Genomic DNA, 20,730 nt, shown 5'->3' with positions numbered 1-20,730 from the left:
TCCTTTCTTTTGTTCCTTTCCTTTCCTTTCCCTTCCTCTTACTCATTTTCTCTCGCTAACCCTGTTTTGAATCTCTTCCTCTCCTGTTCTTTTTCTCTCTTCCTCACTTCTTTTTCCACTCTACTCTGTTGTACCTTCATTCACACATGCAAACATACACAGAGTGACAAGTGCAGATCCCCAGACGCTGGTCTTGCGTCACAGGGGCACAAGCCGAGCCTCTTTTGTATGCAGTTTAGCCAGCTCAGCTGTACAGCGTGCAGACAGAGGAGGAGGAGAGGCGGGGGCTTCAAAATCATCAGGTGTGCAGAGAGACGGTGTGTGTGCAGGGTGAATGATCGCCTGGATATTTCACAGAAGATAAGAGGGATACGGATCAGCAAACCTCGGATAGAAAGTCTGGACAGTTAACTGCGAAGGAACCAATGTTTTTCCAATCTTGACCATGCATCTTTGTTAACAAAAAGCCATTGCCTTTTTCTGCCAATCAAGCTGTGACAGGGATATCTACATGATCTGGTAAGATTCAATGCTTTATATTTCATCTTCAATAAATTATATAGGCAGAATATAATATAATTGTCTGCGATGCCTTTAACTCACTGGAAACATTAGAATTAACCAATATTTTTTTTCTTCTTTGTCCTCACATCCTCATAACTAAAACATCCTAATAACTAAGAAATATGTTGTGAGAACATATTTTTGAATTCAGTTTCAAATCATGTTTTCGTGATTTAAGCATAAACCTCACTAAATTCTATTATTTATTGAAACAAAATGAATGATTGACCATTCTGGGAAAATACATTTAAATCCAGATGTTTTCTAGGAAAGTCTTAATAGTTCATGCAATTTTGATTCTCAAGTAAATTTTATTGGAAATACTGGAAATCATTTATTTTATTTGTATTGTGTTATTCTATTATGATGAATATAAACTCATTTGCTGATAGAATGTCATTTGTTCTGTCACTATAAGGTCTCGCAATGCTCAATCTATAAAGAAACATTCCTAATCGTTCCTTTTTATTTTATTTTATTTTGATGAAACACAATGCATTTCATTCCTAAACGTTCCTCTCTAATCAGGCTACTTAATTTGACTGTTTGTGGCAAAGTAAAAGAAACCTTTATTCTATTTCTATCCCATCATTAAACTTCATTACAGTGACTTGTTAAGACAGAAATTAAACAGATTTTATGCAGAAATAACTAAATAATCTTCCAGTTTTCTGGTCCAATTTTCTCCAAAGACTTCTACACACTGTACTGATAGCTCACAAATACAAACCCCCACAAAAACAAAACTGATGTGTGATGGATGCATTGATGAGTTTTATCCTAAATTAGGAGCTGCAGCTGCTGTAGCAATCCTTTGTGGTTCTGTAAAATCCTCATTATTCGTGACCATCAGCATAACAATGATGATGTTGTTGGAGTTTTTGCTGTCAACAAAGGATGACTTTGAAAAATGCAGCGTTAGAGATTGCTGCAAATAAGAACAATGGGTTCCTTCAGACTTCTTCTGCCTTTTCTATTTCTAGTCACTGTTGGTGCTTTGTCCCATCGGTCTCTCCGTCTATCTTTTGGTGACAGTGCTCTGCAGCATATGGCTGTCATAGCCAGTGCTTCTAGTCTTGGTAGTATTACGTTTTCCACCTGTGGCCCCGCACCGCAGATATCTGATACTGGTCTATAGGGCATCAAGAGATGTGGACAGTGTCACTTTTCTTCTGAATGCATAATTAATTCGCTGGACAGCTGGCCCTAATGAACCCCGCAGTAGCACAGTCTCAGCAACCGTCATTCATCTCGGGATCAGAATATCAAAGATATTTAATTTTTTCACTTGCAAAATGCTTTTTAATATTCATAAACTGTTTACAGGTTTTTTGGGAAGCTTATACGTGACATGTCAAGGCATTGCTCCTGTATTACAATAATAATAGTTTAATATATATAGTGTAATGGCAAAAATTAATTCATTGACATCACTAATAAGAGACAAACCATAATCCAATTGTCTTTATAAAGATTTATTTTCCTTGCAAGGAAGAGCCACGGTCAAACGCAGCCGCTCGAGGCTACCTTGAGTGTGAACTGCTAAAACAAAAGAAAGCACAAACTTTTATACCCTCAATGTTTTAACAACCCCCTCAGTAATTTTCCATACATCTGGCGAAACCCACTGAAGGTTTCGCCTTGAGCAAGAGGTGAGACAATACACAAATGGTCCCCCTCCTGTCTTGGATCTCATTTGAATTAAAAGCAAGAAACACAATGGTCCTCCATCTTCATCTAACAAAGCATGTTAGCCAGGAACTCAGATTCCAAGAGCAATAAAAGATAAAAGGGACAATGTATGGTTTCCACAGGTGGGGCCTCTTTGATCTGGCTCATTTAAAACACAATAGAGAAAACAGGTCTGGAAGATTAAATCTTCTGTGATTAAATTTTTCCCCAACAATAGAGAGATCATTGATTATTAAATGGCTCTCCAAAATAATAGTTTCATTTCATATAAGGTGATTATTAAACAGCTGTTCACATTAACTGATTTTGACTGGACAATCATTCACGTCTTCCAGCGCTCAGATATTTCCTAATATTCGCCGTGGTCCATGGAAGCGCTAACTGCAACTGGTATTAAATCATAAGTGTAATTACTTGTATGTTTTTTTATAGATTAAGAATATACACCCTTGATATCACATTGTGGACTCTCTCTCTCGCTCTCGTTTTGCCATAGCAAACGAGAGATTACATTAACTATTTTTATATTTATAAATATATAACTTATATTTATATAACTGTTGACCCATTTCTATGGTTTTTATAGGCCTAAAACAACAAAGCGGTGACCAACGTGCTGTACATAGTTAAATCAAATGATAAAAAAAATACAACCCTAAATCCAGAAAAGTTGGAACATTTTGTAAAAATCAAGAATCTGTGATTTGTTAACTCTCATATTTAACTGACAACATTTTTTTTAAATATATTTTCACTGGCCAAATTAATTGTAGCCTATTTTGTGAATATAAACACATTTTTATTTTAATGGCAGCAAAAAATTGGGTCAGAGGCAAAATAATAGTGAAATGATTTATATCCAAGTTAAAACTGTTTTGAAACAGTCCACAATTAGCAGGTGAACTGGAAATAGGTGAGGGGATCGTGATTGAGTGTTAAAGAAGCATCCACCAAAGACTATTCTATTATAGACTATTAGTATTTGTAAGCACACGAGTTATGGCTCACCACTTTGTGCCGAATTTCATGAGAGCATCATCAAACAATTCAAAAGTCACATTTCTGCAAGATTGTAGGTCTTTTACCATCTACCATACCTCATATTGTGAAAAGATTTAGGAATCCAGTGAAATCTCAGTCATGGCCAGGCAGGAGACGTGAACTTCGAGCCCTCAGATGGCATTGCATGAGAAAGCGTCATGCTACTCTGTTAAATACAGACATCGTGCTCGGGAGTAGGCTACTTTGGAAAACCGTTGTCACTTAACAGTCTGCCGTTGCATCAAGAAGTGCAACTTGAATCTTTGTTATGCCAGTTACACAATGTAAGATTTGGGGCTGTCTCAGACAAAGACGACCAATCGTGACTATTTCTGTGGTCGTGGCTCCTTAACGGTGGTCCTACGGCGTACAGTGAGAAATGTTGAAAGACGGCCATTGTCACGGACTTACGGCCAAAGATAGCCTGCGATCATTTTCTGACAGTGTCAGACATTTAGCATGATCATCTCACAGTGAGTTTGCTGCTACGACCTACGTCTACTGACTAGCCAATAGAAACGCAACATGAAATGGCGTATTGATCAACGTGACATGGCACTAAACCTTAAAACTACTTATTTCAAGCTCCATTTACAAAATTGCCATGCCAAGTTGGCCTCTTTTCTCTAGCCACAACTGCGTCCATACTCTCCTCTTGTAATGATCAAATAGGATTGCCGAAGTCGCCTGTAGCAGGCATTATGTGAGAAGAAAGCTATACATCTGTCCAATGCAGAGATGGCACAAGCTCATATCAGATGGTCTAAAACAGTGGAAATGTGTGCTTTGGTCACACGGTGACTTGCATGTGTGGTACCACTGACGTGGAGGCGGTTTTGGGATTGTGCAGAGAGAGACATATACTTTTATTAATATGACATTTTTCCTGGGAAGCAAGACAATGCCTTATTCTACATATGCTAAAACAGAGTGGTTTCTAGACACTCTACACCGTAGACGGGATGTGCCTGACTGCAGTCCAGATTTGTCTCTTATTGAAAATGTATGGCCCATCATGAAAAGGAGAATTAGACAATGACAACCACAGACTGTTGAGCAGCTGTCTTGTATCTGGCGAGATTAGGGAAAAAATCCACTTCAAAACTTCAACAATTATTATCCTCAATTCCCAAACATTAAAAAAAAAATTTTAATTCAAGTGAAAGGTGATGTGACACAGTGGTAAACATGCCTCTGTCCCAACTTTTTTGCAGTTTGTAGCAGCCATCAAATTCAAAATGTGTTACAAAATACACTTTTTAAAATCTTTCTGTGTTGGGATGTGTTTCATACTACATTACCCATAAGGCTTTAGGGGTGTATGATGTGAGAAAAAGGGGTCACAAGGATAGGGGGAGTTAGATAGATACATGACCAAGTGTTGCACGTGTGTGCGTGTTGCCCTGAATAAATACTAAAAGACATATATCCGGTGTGTGAGTACATGTGACACTTTCCTTTGTACTTTTGTCAATTAAATAAAGGTTAAAGATTATTGATTTTATTGCATTTTACAAAATGTCCCAACTTTTCTGGACCAAGACATAAATGTAACAGAGCTAATAACACCACAATGCATACAAACAATAGTGGAAATATACGTCTTCTGTTTTCTTCTTTTAAGAAGGGTATTAAAACAAAAGGAAATAAGGTGAAGTGAGGAGTGTAAACAAAGAAAGGCGACTGCAACACAATTTTATAGTTTGTTTATGCCATCTCTTGGCTTTGGGTTAAAAAATTATTTGTAAGACTACAAAACAACTAATCTGTGATTAAATGGAGAATATCTTAAAAGAAACTGTGACCTGACCTCACATCACCAAAAAATGAAAATATTCTATAATCTCACAGTTGAATTACCTGCAATGTCACTGCAAATCACCTCATAAGCACATGCTGAGCAGATGTAGATCAAATGGCTGAACTCATGAGAGAAAAGCAATTGAGTGAGCAGCAGTGTACCTAAATAATTGGGCACTTGAGGAAATGGTGACGAATGTCTCTTAACACACTAGAAATGCTTCACGCAGCATTAGAGGACTCTGCATACGTAAGCACGGTACATACCGCAGCACATTTACACTATGTTTACGTAAAAGGGTCCTTAAAGATGCAAGGTTGAAAACAATTAGTAGCACCATATTATTGAAGATTATTTCTCTTTGTTTCAGGATTTTCTTCCAGAGTCCAACCTGGCAGCTATGATGGTTGGAAAGTCAGTCAGGCATTGGAGGTCCATCTGTAAGGGACTGATCCTGGGCGTGCTCCTGACCACCTGCATGATTCTTTTGTACTGCCTGTCGGCCCCAGAGGTCCAATTTGGCCTGCAAGAGTGAGTCCCTTCATGTAGGCTACTTTGAACAAGAGCAAGTCAAAGTTTCATTGGATTATAGCAGTATTTTGCCATGAACCTCATCAAGAAAATTAAGCTATCTTTTATCTTTTCAAGATAATTTCTCCCTAAATTCTTGTTCCAATATATCCTGAAAGAAAACATTTTTGAATTATAATTTTATTTAAATGCAGTAAAAAATACTAGTATTTCATACTTACAATTTTTTATTTTAACTTACACTCACCTAAAGGATTATTAGGAACACCTGTTCAATTTCTCATTAATGCAATTATCTAATCAACCAATCACATGGCAGTTGCTTCAATGCATTTAGGGGTGTGGTCCTGGTCAAGACAATCTCCTGAACTCCAAACTGAATGTCAGAATGGGAAAGAAAGGTGATTTAACCAATTTTGAGCGTGGCATGGTTGTTGGTGCCAGACGGGCCGGTCTGAGTATTTCACAATCTGCTCAGTTACTGGGATTTTCATACACAACCATTTCTAGGGTTTACAAAGAATGGTGTGAAAAGGGAAAAACATCCAGTATGCGGCAGTCCTGTGGGTGAAAATGCCTTGTTGATGCTAGAGGTCAGAGGAGAATGGGCCGACTGATTCAAGCTGATAGAAGAGCAACTTTGACTGAAATAACAACTCGTTACAACCGAGGTATGCAGCAAAGCATTTGTGAAGCCACAACCGCACAACCTTGAGGCGGATGGGCTACGACAGCAGAAGACCCCACCGGGTATCACTCATCTCCACTACAAATAGGAAAAAGAGGCTACAATTTGCACAAGCTCACCACAATTGGACAGGTGAAGACTGGAAAAATGTTGCCTGGTCTGATGAGTCTCGATTTCTGTTGAGACTTTCAGATGGTAGAGTCAGAATTTGACGTAAACAGAATGAGAACATGGATTCATCATGCCTTGTTACCACTGTGCAGGCTGGTGGTGGTGGTGTAATGGTGTGGGGGATGTTTTCTTGGCACACTTTAGGCCCCTTAGTGCCAATTGGGCATCGTTTAAATGCCACGGCCTACCTGAGCATTGTTTCTGACCATGTCCATCCCTTTATGACCACCATGTACCCATCCTCTGATGGCTACTTTCAGCAGGATAATGCACCATGTCACAAAGCTCGAATCATTTCAAATTGGTTTCTTGAACATGACAATGAGTTCACTGTACTAAAATGGCCCCCACAGTCACCAGATCTCAACCCAATAGAGCATCTTTGGGATGTGGTGGAACGGGAGCTTCGTGCCCTGGATGTGCATCCCACAAATCTCCATCAACTGCAAGATGCTATCCTATCAATATGGGCCAACATTTCTAAAGAATGCTTTCAGCACCTTTTTGAATCAATGCCACATAGAATTAAGGCAGTTCTGAAGGCGAAAGGTTGTCAAACACATATTATGGTGTTCCTAATAATCCTTTAGGTGAGTGTATATATATATATATATATACTGTATACACACACACACACACACACACACACACACACACACACACACACACACATATATATATATATATTTACAAACTTTTATGTTAGATGTGATTAATTAATATTAACATTAATCAGCGCTAGTTTAACAACTCATTCTAAAGATGATTAAAAAAAAAAAAAAAATATATATATATATATATATATATATATATATATATATATATATATATATATATATATATATATATATATATATATATATATATATATATATATATATATATATATATATATATATATATATATATATATATATATATATATATATATATATATATATATATATATATATATATATATATATATATATATATATATATACACTCACCTAAAGGATTATTAGGAACACCATACTAATACTGTGTTTGACCCCCTTTCGCCTTCAGAACTGCCTTAATTCTACGTGGCATTGATTCAAGGTGCTGAAAGCATTCTTTAGAAATGTTGGCCCATATTGATAGGATAGCATCTTGCAGTTGATGGAGATTTGTGGGATGCACATCCAGGGCACGAAGCTCCCGTTCCAGCACATCCCAAAGATGCTCTATTGGGTTTAGATCTGGTGACTGTGTGGGCTCATTTTAGTACAGTGAACTCATTGTCATGTTCAAGAAACCAATTTGAAATGATTCGAGCTTTGTGACATGGTGCATTATCCTGCTGGAATTAGCCATCAGAGGATGGGTACATGGTGGTCATAAAGGGATGGACGTGGTCAGAAACAATACTCAGGTAGGCCGTGGCATTTAAGCGATGCCCAATTGGCACTAAGGGGCCTAAAGTGTGCCAAGAAAACATCCCCCACACCATTACACCACCACCACTACCCTGCACAGTGGTAACAAGGCATGATGGATCCATGTTCTCATTCTGTTTACGCCAAATTCTGACTCTACATTCTGATTTCAACAGAAATCGAGACTCATCAGACCAGGCAACATTTTTCCAGTCTTCAACTGTCCAATTTTGGTGAGCTCGTGCAAATTGTAGCCTCTTTTTCCTATTTGTAGTGGAGATGAGTGGTACCCGGTGGGGTCTTCTGCTGTCATAGCCCATCCGCCTCAAGGTTGTGCAGTTGTGGCTTCACAAATGCTTTGCTGCACACCTCGGTTGTAACGAGTTGTTATTTCAGTCAAAGTTGCTCTTCTATCAGCTTGCATCAGTCGGCCCATTCTCCTCTGACCTCTAGCATCAACAAGGCATTTTCGCCCACAGGACTGCCACATACTGGATGTTTTCCCCTTTTCACACCATTCTTTGTAAACCCTAGAAATGGTTGTGCGTGAAAATCCCAGTAACTGAGCAGATTGTGAAATACTCAGACCGGCCCGTCTGGCACCAACAACCATGCCACGCTCAAAATTGGTTAAATCACCTTTATTTCCCATTCTGACATTCAGTTTGGAGTTCAGGAGATTGTCTTGACCAGGACCACACCCCTAAATGCATTGAAGCAACTGCCATGTGATTGGTTGATTAGATAATTGCATTAATGAGAAATTGAACAGGTGTTCCTAATAATCCTTTATGTGAGTGTATATATAAATACATTTAAATGACAGTATTTTTGTCGATTTTTGTTTACAGGGTCCCAGTGCCTTACTCATGTGCTCATCGCCCTTCTGCCGCCCACTCCTCAACAATCTCAAACGACTCCCATCGTGCCTCTGGGCAGAGAACCTGCTCTCCAAAAGTGGACATCATGTTTATGAAAACTCATAAAACAGCTAGTAGCACATTTCTCAACATCCTCTTCCGTTTTGGCGAAAAACACCACCTCAAATTTGCCTTCCCCAACAGCCGCAATGACTTCTTTTACCCCTCCCCTTTCCATCGCTCACAAGTGAAGGACTACAGGCCTGGAATGTGTTTTAATATCATCTGTAATCACATGCGTTTCGATGCTGCTGAGGTGGCCAAAGTGCTTCCAGCCGACACCTCGTACATCACAATCCTCCGGGATCCGGCTGATCTTGCTGAGTCCTCGTTCCACTATTTTGGACGCATTGTACCTCTCACATGGAAGCTTTCTGGGGATGATAAGCTGAGGGAATTCCTGACTGATCCAAAGCTTTACTATGACCCAGAAGGATTCAATTCTTTCTATCTCAAAAACTTGCTTTTCTTTGACTTTGGCCAGGATAATAACTTACATCCAGATGACCCAAAGGTGGATGAGGCCATTCGTGCAATTGCCAAGCGCTTCCAATTGGTAATGCTTGTGGAGTATTTTGAAGAGTCGCTCATCCTGCTCAAGGACAGCCTCTGCTGGGACATGGAGGACTTGCTTTTCTTCAAACTCAATGCCCGGAAAGGTTCAACCATTTCAAAACTGACTCCAGAGCTCAGAGCCAAGGCGTTGGAGTGGAACGCCATCGATTGGAAGCTTTACCAGTATTTCAACGCCACCTTCTGGCGTAAAGTGGACGCTTACGGCCGTGAGCGCATGGCGAGAGATGTCGCAGAGCTGCAGCGCAGAAATGCAGAAATGTCTTCCATTTGCATCGAAGGAGGCCATGCCGTTGATGCAGGAAGCATCGTGGAGACTTCCATGCAGCCGTGGCAACCCATCGGTGAGAAGTCAATTATGGGATACAATCTGAAAAAGAATGTCGACAAAGCACACCAAAAGCTCTGCAGGAAGATGCTCACACCAGAGCTGCAGTATCTCACCGAAATGGGCGTCAACCTGTGGATAACGAGACTGTGGGGTCACGTAAGAGAGATCATTCACTGGTAGCGCAGAGGAAAAGTTGTGCTTAGGTGAAAGGTCAGCACTGACTAAAACCTCTTTTTCTGTGTCAGAAAGAAATAAAAACATTAAAATGCATGACTGAATAAAACAGCTTCATATTTATATGAATCTTACTCGAATAAGTGGTGACAGTCACATTTTTAACATGTTAGTTTTGTGTTCATAAACGTACTGTAAAGGCCCGTTGACGCCAAAAACGATAACTATAATGATATCTTATCATCCACACCAATATACGATGAGTTTGTCGTCTGCTGCTTTAAAATCTGCATGAAACAGAAGTTGCAATAGTCTTTTCTTCCCTATTGTGATATCCGAATGAAACAGCTTCTTCAAGAAGAAAAAATGTAGGATGGAACTTGATTTTGTCCATCAGGAATTGATTGGATCGATGTTGTTTGATATTGCTGTTTGTTCTGCCTTCACGCCAAAAAAAACATCATCAGAGATGAGAAGAGATGTTGCTGCAAGAGGGAGGGGAAGTTATTTTGATGAATTTTAAAAACGATGTGCCTGGATAAATCATTTATAATAAATAATGCAATATTCCATTAAAAAAAACCAAGAAATTTTGAATTCATGGGGATTTTAAATGCTCAAGCTCTTTCCCTTCTGAAAGTAAGGAAAATCTGAACGTGATTCCATCGAAACCATGTACTAATTGTTATTGTTGAGGTGCTATTCACTCTGCTATTCTTTTAAATTTAGAATGATTTTTAAAACTACATCTTTATAGTTATTGTCCTTGGTGTGAATGGGCCTGAAGTCACCACTGTGTATTACATAGTGTGTGGGTGCTTGAGTCAATCATAAAAATGAATCAACTTCGCTTGTTACATGACCTCATTCTTTGAAGCTCTTATTGTTGGTGCCAATGGCAATAGCAATACTTTTCTTACTTCCTAAACTGGTTTAGACTCATTCAAAACTTGAGCTTTACTGTTATCATCACTAGAATGTTGAGAGGAAAAGGGATTTTAAGCTGAAATGTGATTCCTGTGGAAGAGGCCACTGTGCAGCCCTGAAATCCACAAAAGATGACAAAATAAAAACTTTATGTAACATACACGTCTTGTTTATTTTTCATCACTACCTCACTTTTCATCGCTTAATTGCGCAAATCCTGTCTTTCAGAGTTCAGAATGGATAAATTAATAAAGACATTGATTTATTTTGTTTATATTGCATGTGAACATTCACACATTCTCTTCTCATAGGAATAGAGTAGAAGTGTATTATGAATGTCATGAGCCAGGTTAGACTTATGCAGAAAAACCTGGCCATTGCAGTTTTGTTGTTTGTTTGTAGTGCACACTGACTGATGTCTGAAGAAAAAAAAAAGGATCTGCAGTGTTCCTCTGCAGATGATAACCAGTTTATAAATGCATTTCAATACACGCACCTGGGTAAAAAAACGGGACAAGCTCAAAATAGCTGAAAACTAAAAGCTTTTAATTAGCCACTCCACCACTGCCCGGCCAATGTGAGCCAAGGCCTTAAATGGGCTGGGCCGGGCTAATAGCCTAGGACTTGTAGTACCAAGCCCAAAACCACACTGCGTTTCCACCGTCGGGCTAGAAACTCTGCAGGCCTTCACTAAAACCTGCTGAAGGTCTCTTCAACATATATATCACTCATTCTTGAGATAAGGGACAAAACATGTCCCAAACACAAAAGCCCTTTTTATGTTAAAAAGTAAGCATATCAACACACTAAAAATACTTAAAAAGTTACATCTAAAGGAAATTTGTATACTCAGGAGATGCATTGCTTATACTTTTAAATAAATTCTTTAGTATTATTTTAAAAGCACACTCTATGCTTGGAAACACATGTAATTTAACCTGTCCTCAGCATGAGTTCACAATGTAAAACTGCCAAACAAAGTGTTTAAAAATGCAACAAATTAAAAAATACACAGTTACATTAAAAGGCGGGAATCTTTAAGATATCAAACAATACAAAAAGTAAATATTGAATTATATTTCCATAAAAAAATAGCTATAAAAGTTGTGTCCTCGCTTTGCGTCAACTCCGTCAGGATTTTTTAATCATTCAGAATAAATCAGGCAGTGTCATGGGCAGCTTTAACTCTGAGGAGCATTTGCTATTTCCTGCTCATTGTGGATCTCACAGTAGGACACATAGTCCTGGAAGTTATACATTTTTGTAGATTTTAAACAAACAATATTGAAGTCTCTGCGGTCACAGCCTTAACATGTCAACTCTGTCATCGCAGTGTAATCGTTTCTGTAAATAGTTGTGGGATAAATCTTGCTATTTTTATATGTTTATTAAGGCAGCTACAACTGAGGACAAAAAAACTAAATTGCTCCACTGTACAACACGTGGTTAAGGTGGAAAAAAAATCTACTTTGTCAACTCCGTCAGACATCAACTCCGTCAGGTTTTATGAATGATGGTTGATAAGCTCTCTAAAAAAACTGCATAATGTGATTTAACATGTTTTTTTGCATATGGGGAATTCTTCTAATGCTGTTTTTGTGATTGTAGTTACATATACTGTATATCTGGCCTCAGCTCAACCTTTGTCAACACCGTCAGTATTTGTCAACTCTGTCAGTATTTTACACCGTAAGGTGAAGTTTTTTTTTTTTTTTTTTTTAAAGAAATGTCTTATTCTTTTTCCAATTTATTGGGTAAAAATGTTAAAACATCAATGGAACTACATGATATTGTGTCTTAATTAACTAAGAACATTGGTGATATATGTTTAATATTAAAAGGAGGGTGGAGAATTAAGAAATTTAGAAACTGGGTTCAAAAAACAAAACAGAGAATGTATTTTATGACTTAGCTCCTTGACTGAACACCAGTATTACATAACTGAAGACTTTACACTGTTTTTGGATAGATTAAATTAAATTAGCATGCTTCTAAGTGTGTCTGACAGAGTTGACACAAATTAAGTTATGGAGTGAATAAATATTAATTTTTAGAAAAAATATTTAGAAATAAGCCTGTTCCCTTATGGGTCATTATCTGAGGCCTTTGTCTACAAATTATGTAGAGTTAGTTTTTATTTTTTTCTAAAGCATGTTTTTTCCCTTATCTCAAGAATCAGTGATATATCCTTCTGAGTGTCTATATAAATTAATAATCAATGATCACTTTTATATAATAATTTCTATATTCAATGAGTGATTCTAATATATTTAAATCATATGTTTGAGTCTTTTTAGGTACATTCCGATGTCTGTACTTGGGCCTAGCTGACATGCAAAGGGGCCTTGGGTGCTGACAGGAGCTTCCCTCTGACGTCGAGTGGGGATTAATTATACTAAAGTATAAGAAGTCGCTGATAGCGTAGTTAGAGGCAGCAGGCAGTGCAACGCACAAGTAGTGCGAATAATTATGCTAAGAGTATAAGTCGCTGATATCGTTGTTACGGTTAACAGCAGCAGATGGTGCAATCGAGTGTACTCAAGCGGGGGCCCCAGTGGGCATTGGTGTGACACCACCCCAGCAGGGAGTACGTCCCTGGATAGGAAGGTCCAGTGGTACCCCAAACCTGCTCCATCTCTTCCATCTCAGATAGGGGTACCCTGAAATGAGGCATTCAGGCAGTGAGGGTTGTTTGCCAGGGATGCATCAGGAACGATCCCAAGTAAGATACAAATTGTGACCCAAATTGGCATTGACCAGTATATGTGACTTGGAGATTGTAAAGCATACTTTGTGGTTTTTGGATTGTTGTTAACAGATTTTCCGCTCTAAAATCATCTTTGTTCGCTGCTAATTTTTTCTATAGTGGTTTTCAAATGTGACCAAAAATGACTGATAAAATAAATAACCTGATTAGCCATGACCAAAGTAATGAGACAAGAGAGCACATGCTGTAAACAGCTCTGCTCTGGTGCTCTCACTTTAAAGAGATATGTAGAGCTAATTAAGAAAATGGTCAGCCAAGGCTTTGATTCCGATTGGAAAATCACACAACAGCTTGACTGGCTACAAAAAAAAAAAGAGCCCCAAAAAAAATCCAAATTTCTAGCCGTTTTTGCCTATTGTCTGTACTTGGGCCTTGCTGACATGCAAGGGGCCTTGGGTGCTGACAGGCACCCTGGAGTGAGACTGTGAAAGGGGTTCGGGAGGAGGCCCTCAACATGTGTCATCCATAGTTTCTAGCTGACGAGTTAAGGTTACAGGGGTCAAACTATATGTGACTTCACCTGATTTACAGAATTGTACCTCTTTCATGTGTATTTCTCTAGTGAATAATGGTAGTTGTTCCTGTTGATAGTTAGCTCAGGCCCTCTTCAACCTTGAAGAAACTGCGATTCCCTAGTGCTTTTGTGTGTGCGTTAAATGTTCTGTGCAGGTCCTGTATTGGAGCTATAAGACAATTTGACATGCAACAACAGACCCGAAGACTCCTTTCTACAACCTCCGAGGTCACTGCAGACCTAAATCTGGGAATCGTGTGACAACTATCTTGATTAATGGCTACATGCTCTCCTCTGTAACGTAGACTTAAAAGATTAAGGATCCAAATGCAGCTTTATTGAATGGTAATCCACAATCGTAGTCAAAAACAGGCAAAAGGTCATACACAGGCAAGCAGTCCAAACAGGCAAAAGGGTAATCCATGGGAGAAAAAGAAAAGAAACCAGGGAAAACGCTCAGAAATGCAGTAATACAACAAACAAGACTTCGCAGAGAATGACAGGGGGAACAGGCTAGATATAGGCAGAGGTAATGAGGTAAATTAAACACAATGAGGTAAATGTAGTCCTTGATGGAGTGACAGTCCGGGGTGGAGGGCTCTCTGTTGGTAATCATAGACGCTCTTGCTGGTGAATCGTGACACTATCCAAGTGTGGAAATTTGCTTAGATTGTATGTATTTCTTAGCCAATCAGAAGTAGTTACCCTGTAAGCAATGATATAACCAGTGCCCTTGGAAATATTATAATTGGGTGAAATTTTGTGTAAGGTAAAGTCTGGCCTGCGACCTCCTCGAGAGAATCTGATGCTGGCTCTACAGATGAAACTGCAAACTATTCTTCAGTACATTTTTCTCTATTTGATTGAACATCTAGACTCCTGGTCTTCTTTCAAACATATCTAGTCCCTGAGTCCTGAACTGTTGCCCACAACACGCCTCTCTGGAACAATGTCACACAAACCCATTATTTCAACAACAAACGGAAGTTTTATCAGAAAACAAATCAGAAAGAAATCACCGGAAACTCTGCCTTTGTTCGTAACCACTCTCAAGCCTGAGCTGGCTTACTTTGGACCCAGGTATTCGGCAGGCCCAAAAAACCCTGGCCATTGGCCATTGGCCCTGAGGAAGCCCCGGGAGTGACAGTGTGAACGTGACTGGCCCTGGCACGCACTAGCACTAGCACAGTGGAAATGCGGCTATTGTCTTGACTACAAATTATTGGCAAGATTTAAGCAAATGCACTACTTAAAAAGCCATTGCTGTCTCAGAATCAAAGACAGAATTAAGTTTTTGGCAGAATATGGTAAGTTATGAGTAAATCACAATGAAACATGAGTTGCATGCTGATGCTCCAGAGTGGTGTCTTCGAAAATCGAAAATTCGAAAAATATAATTAAAAAAGTATACACGTTACACAAACGACAACATCAGCCCACCACCCAGCATAAAATACTCTGACGACACAGCCATTCTTGCCCTGCTCAAAGATAATGGATTATCACACCACTGTCATGAACTTTGCCCAGTGGTGTGAGGACAACCACCTGAATCTTAATGTTAGCAAGACAAAAGAGCTGATATTCAGTCCCCCCTCACCTCAGGATCCTATTGTTATTCATAATCAAACAAAATAGTGACAGTCTCAAATATCTTGGAGTAACATTGGACAACACTGACCTTTGATCAGCACATTATGGACATTCAGAAAAGAAGTCATCAAAGAATGTCAGTCCTTCGTAAACTCAAAGGACTTAACGTTGCTCCTCGATTATTATTGTTACTTCATCAAAGCATTATTCAGCCAATTTTATTGTATTGTTCTATCTGTTTTTTCAATATGCTTTCTGTTAAAAACATGACCAAACTCACAAAGGTGTCCAATATTGCTGCGAAAGTTATAGGTCTTCCAACACTTAACCTCTCAGAACTTAACAACAGAGCTATTACACGCATTGCAATTTCAATAGAACAGGACTCTACGCATCCACTTAGCGAGTATCTAGCCCCACTGCCCTCAGGGCGCAGGTACAGGGCTCTGAGGTGCAGGAAGCCTCGCTTAGGAGGAAGCCTGATTCCCTCAGCCATCACATACCTTAACAAGAGACACCGCTTGGTGTTATCTTAACTGTTTATCCCTGTATTATGTATTTTGTATTATGTCGGTTATGTCGTGTGTGTTAAACAAGTGCAGTGCTGTGGAAAAGAATTTCCCCCTGAGGACAATAAAGTTAATCAATCAATGACCTAATAAATGCATCTCTACCACAGGAAAGCATGGAGGAAAAGCGTCATTGTGTGGGGAGCCTTTTTAAGCTGCTGGTATTGGTGAGCTAGGCTAGGCCTACTTCACTGTGAAATGTCATTTAATGTTTGGAGTACAGGAGAATATTGCAGAATGGCTTGCTTCCTGCAAATGATAAGTTGTTAGCTAAAGAGGAATGATCAGATGTTATTTTTCAACAAGACAATGCTCCTGCCCAAACTGCCTAGTAAGCAATAGCCATCATTTCACCGTCTTGGTTAACTATAGACCCTATATATAGTCCAGCAATGAGTTACCCACTTCTAGCCAAAATAATCTTGAATTTGGTTACATGTCGTTTTTACCAAAATAACTTGCAAGATGTATGATATTCCAACATGTAAGCAACAGTCAACAGTGATTACAAGGTGTTTGGTTTCATTTCTTTGACATATTCATGTTCTTCATGACTAGTCTATTCTTGGGTTATGGTTAGACGTCTATTCAGTTTTCACTGTTTTAGCCTAGACGTCAGGGCTGTGTTTGGACGGCTATTAGATGTCTTTTAAAAGCAAAATTGCTTGCTGGTTGCAAAGACAACCAAGAAGTGGCTTGAGAACAAGTCCATCAGGCTCATGTTTTGGCCTGGTCAGAGTCCAGATTTGAGCCCTATAATGAATATTTGTTCTCACATTAAACTGAATTTTTCAACTACTCACAAACTTTTTGAATCTTCTTCCTGTAAAGAACTGTCTGCAAGTTGGGGAAGGCTATTCCCTGCTAAATTACTTTATCTGCAGTATTTGTGAAATTTACCGACTAGTGATTTGTGATTAAAATGGTTAAGACCACTAAATATTTTGTAGCTTTTGGCTTAGCCATTTTTTTTATTTTATTTTTGCCCAGGAGTGTAGCCTATGTCATGCACATCTTGCCATTAAGCCTATAAGGACCATTGCGGCATTTCAAGGGTAAGTAATTAGTCATTAATTTTGGTTAACAATAATAACCCTGGCTAATCATTAATAGGAATGTAATATAGGCAAAAGCAAAGATAACCGGCACAATCTTTCACATGATTGACCAACACATTTGAACTCAACAGGACACAGACCTGTAAATGCATTTAAAGCAATTCTATTTCCCTGTCAGTAATTTAAAAAATAAATAGTTTTCTTCAGATTCCCTTCAGGTTTGTTCAGTTTTTTTTTCTTTCAAATTTTTAATATCTAAATTAAATATAATTATTGGTAATTATTGATCATATCCACCACAAACAGACTGCTGTTGTTACAGAAATAATAGTGTCTCTCAGTCTGTATTGAACATTGAAATCACGACTACAGCATCCTGTACCGAAGAGGCACAATAAAAACGTTCTGCCGTTTCACATCGGACACTTTTTACTGTCGCGCTGAACGCTAACCGGAAGTGTGTGTTTTAAACAGTCGGAGGGTTTGTGTTGGTTGTTTATGCGTATATAAACTTTTTTCTTTTATTTGCTAAAACCTCTGCGTCCACAAAAATGGGGAAACGGCAGCATCAAAAAGATAAGATGTAAGTTGAAATGAAATATAACGCGAGTAAAACATGACATGTTTTGCAGCTCTACACTAACTATCGAGCATTATATATTATTATCTGATTATTTCACGGAAAGCAAAATAAATATATTGTTTTTTGCAATGATATCGTGTTATGTGTTATCTGAGGTTTATAATGTCTTTGTCTTAACTGTATACCAGCCCAGCTGTCAATCTTACGTCTAATTGCTAGTATCTTATTTTGTAGTTTTAGCGTTGTTATAATATGAACATACATAGTATTATAGTGGCGAGCTGTTGCCCATTTCTTTCTTATTGTTTCATTTAACTGATTCTTCAATAAGTATAATAATAATATTATTCTTTATATCTGTTTCAGGTACATCACATGTGCAGAATACACTGAATTTTATGGAGGGAAGAAATCAGGTAAGTTACGATGATAGTCTGGATGTATTGCACTGTTTATATCATCTGTGATTGATTGGTGCTTATTCCAAATCAGTCATCCATATGTATACATCGGGTAACCAAATGGTCTTTTACTTATAAGTACATGAAACTAAAATTAGATTGTGCAGTTGGTTTGAATGATATTAACACGATATGTACAGTATTTGACAGTAAACACAAAGCAAGCATTTTTGGATACATATTACAATATGAGTAGAACAAATGAACAGTGTATTCAGAGATGAATATACATTTGTGGTTTAGATGCAATATGTCATATTGCAGTATTTTACAGACATTAAAATGTAGTGTCCTGTGGGGAAAAATATGCACATTGTAAATTATTAACCTTGAAATTTCAGGGTTTCCACAGTCTTGGGAAAATATCAGAAATTTTTTAAATTGTGATTTTTTTTTTCAGGCCTAAATGAATAAACAAATCATGTTCTCGAACACATCGTACACTACCGTTCAAAATGTTGTGTTCTATTTTTGAAAGAAAACCATACTTTTATTCAATAAAGATGCATTAAATTGATCAAAATAGATTTGTTACAAAATATTTTTATTTCAAGTAAATGTTGTTCTTTCGAACTTTCTCTTCATCACAGAATCTTGAAATTTAAATGCATCATGGTTTCCACAAAATATATTATATTTCATATAAAATAGTGTATGTAATGCTGTTGGTTTTGTTGTCCCTCACTGTGTTGTTTGATTGATTGCACCACATATAGACTTATTTTGTGCACTTTCAGTTTGATATTGCTGATGCTTCTCTGCCGAAACTCCCTGCGGTCAGTAAAATAAGCCTTTTGTTGTCTTGTTTATAGAAATCCCTCGAGACAATTTCAGACGTCTGCCCTTTGATCATTGCAGGTGAGTTTAGAAATGTATAACACTTCTTTCATGTTTGATAGAAAAGTCCTTTGTGTTTCTTCTTTTCCCTAATTTAGGTCGAGTACAATAGATCCTGCTTTCTTAACCGCTGATCTGGGGTTTCAAATAATGTTGTCATTGCTTTTATTTGAGGTAAAGCTGCTGTGTGTCATTATTTCTGGGAAAAAAACACACAACAACATTGAAGTCGGCATGAGACGGAAGTTGCAATAGTCTTTTCTTCTATGTTGTTACATATACGTATTTGAGGGAAACTTCTTGTTGAATAAGAAAAAAAGTAGGTTAACACGTCATCAGAGATGTCACAGTAAGATGGAAGGGAACATATTTTGACTAAATATTAGGGCACATGAATAAAAAATAAAGTGCACTGATATATCATTTATAATGAATATTTTCTATAAAAAATAAGAACGGTAAAATACTCCAATTCCAGTTTAATAAGCAGAGACAACTATTAGTATGCAAGTAGGTTGACTTTCTTAAAATTGTGCTTCCAAAACGTTGCCATTTGAGTTTGGCACAGGGCTTTTTTTTTTTTCAGTGGAAGATGAGGAGACTGTTCATGAAACTTGTTTGGAAACCATCAGTATGTTTGCAGATCCATTTGGGGGCTTAGAAATGACACGCAGAAGCTGTAGTGTCATGCTATATGCATGAGTTTATGAATCTTTTAATGTTTGTCTCTTATCCCTCACGTAGTTTGTCTCTTCAGCCCTTTGAGTATCCCATGTGCACTTTGGATGGGGTGGTTTTTGACCTAATGTGAGTATATCACTCTCGCCAACAGAAAAATGAGCCATTTGTAAATCATTCATGATTTTATAGTAGCTTACATTTATGTATTACTTACTTATTTATAGTACCTTAACCCCTGGTTTCACAGACAATGCTTAAGCTAATCCTAGACTAAAATGCATGTTTGAGCTATTTTAACTGAAAGAATCTTGCACTGACAAATCTTAAAATATGTCAGTGGCATTGTTTTGTCTCAAGATGCACACCAGTAATGTTTTTTTCTTGGGCACATTTATAAAAATTACTTAAATGTCCTAATTGAACTAAGGCCTAATCCTGGCTTAGTCTAAGACCTGTCTGTGAAACCGGGCCTATATGTATTACTACAAACACTGCTGTTCAAAAGTTTGGGGAGAGAAATTAATACTTTTATTTAGCAAGGACGCATTATATTAAATTGATCAAAAATGACAGTAACAATATTTACATTATTATAAAAATTCTATTTTTGAAATGTCTGTTTATCAAAAAATCCTGAAAAAAAGGTATCCAGTTAACTAAATCAGCATATTAGAATGATGACATTGAAGATTCAGCTTTGCTGTCACAGGAATAAATTACTTTTTGAAATATAATAAAATATAAAAGTTATATATAAGGAATATTTCACAGTATTACTGGTTTTATCAAATTAATGCAGCCTTGGTGAGCATAAGAGACTTCTTTAAAAACTTAACGACTCCAAACTTTTGAACAGT

At 37.8% G+C, this 20,730-nt stretch overlaps 2 protein-coding genes across 3 annotated transcripts in view; both read left to right on the top strand.

Annotated features, from left to right (window-relative positions):
- The first annotated feature begins 203 nt into the window (after window positions 1–203).
- Window positions 204–10,964, top strand: gal3st1a (galactose-3-O-sulfotransferase 1a). Its single transcript, XM_079814042.1, has 3 exons — window positions 204–519; window positions 5,469–5,629; window positions 8,737–10,964. The coding sequence occupies exons 2-3, from the start codon at window positions 5,499–5,501 to the stop codon at window positions 9,887–9,889; spliced, it is 1,284 nt and encodes a 427-aa protein (XP_079670168.1). The 5' UTR covers window positions 204–519; window positions 5,469–5,498; the 3' UTR covers window positions 9,890–10,964.
- A 6,778-nt stretch (window positions 10,965–17,742) lies between these two features.
- Window positions 17,743–20,730, top strand: part of ppil2 (peptidylprolyl isomerase (cyclophilin)-like 2) — a 57,744-nt gene continuing 54,756 nt past the window's right edge. For both annotated transcript variants that reach the window (XM_079814632.1, XM_079814631.1), the window contains exons 1-4: window positions 17,743–17,894; window positions 18,261–18,310; window positions 19,168–19,213; window positions 19,937–19,999. In XM_079814632.1, coding sequence (XP_079670758.1) covers window positions 17,863–17,894; window positions 18,261–18,310; window positions 19,168–19,213; window positions 19,937–19,999 — 191 coding nt within the window. In that variant the 5' untranslated portion in view covers window positions 17,743–17,862. The remainder of the gene's footprint in view (window positions 17,895–18,260; window positions 18,311–19,167; window positions 19,214–19,936; window positions 20,000–20,730) is intronic.

Source organism: Gobio gobio, assembly GCF_949357685.1.
Source record: "Gobio gobio genome assembly, chromosome: 4".
Lineage (NCBI taxonomy): Eukaryota > Metazoa > Chordata > Actinopteri > Cypriniformes > Gobionidae > Gobio > Gobio gobio.
This window is presented reverse-complemented; position numbering and strand designations above follow the sequence as displayed.

Bases quoted from the DNA above. Each gene is read 5' to 3' on its own strand.
- gal3st1a (XM_079814042.1), top strand. From the start codon at position 5,499: ATGATGGTTGGAAAGTCAGTCAGGCATTGGAGGTCCATCTGTAAGGGA. The intron at 5,630-8,736 runs GTGAGTCCCTTC...TTTTGTTTACAG, and splicing joins GTCCAATTTGGCCTGCAAGA to GGTCCCAGTGCCTTACTCAT.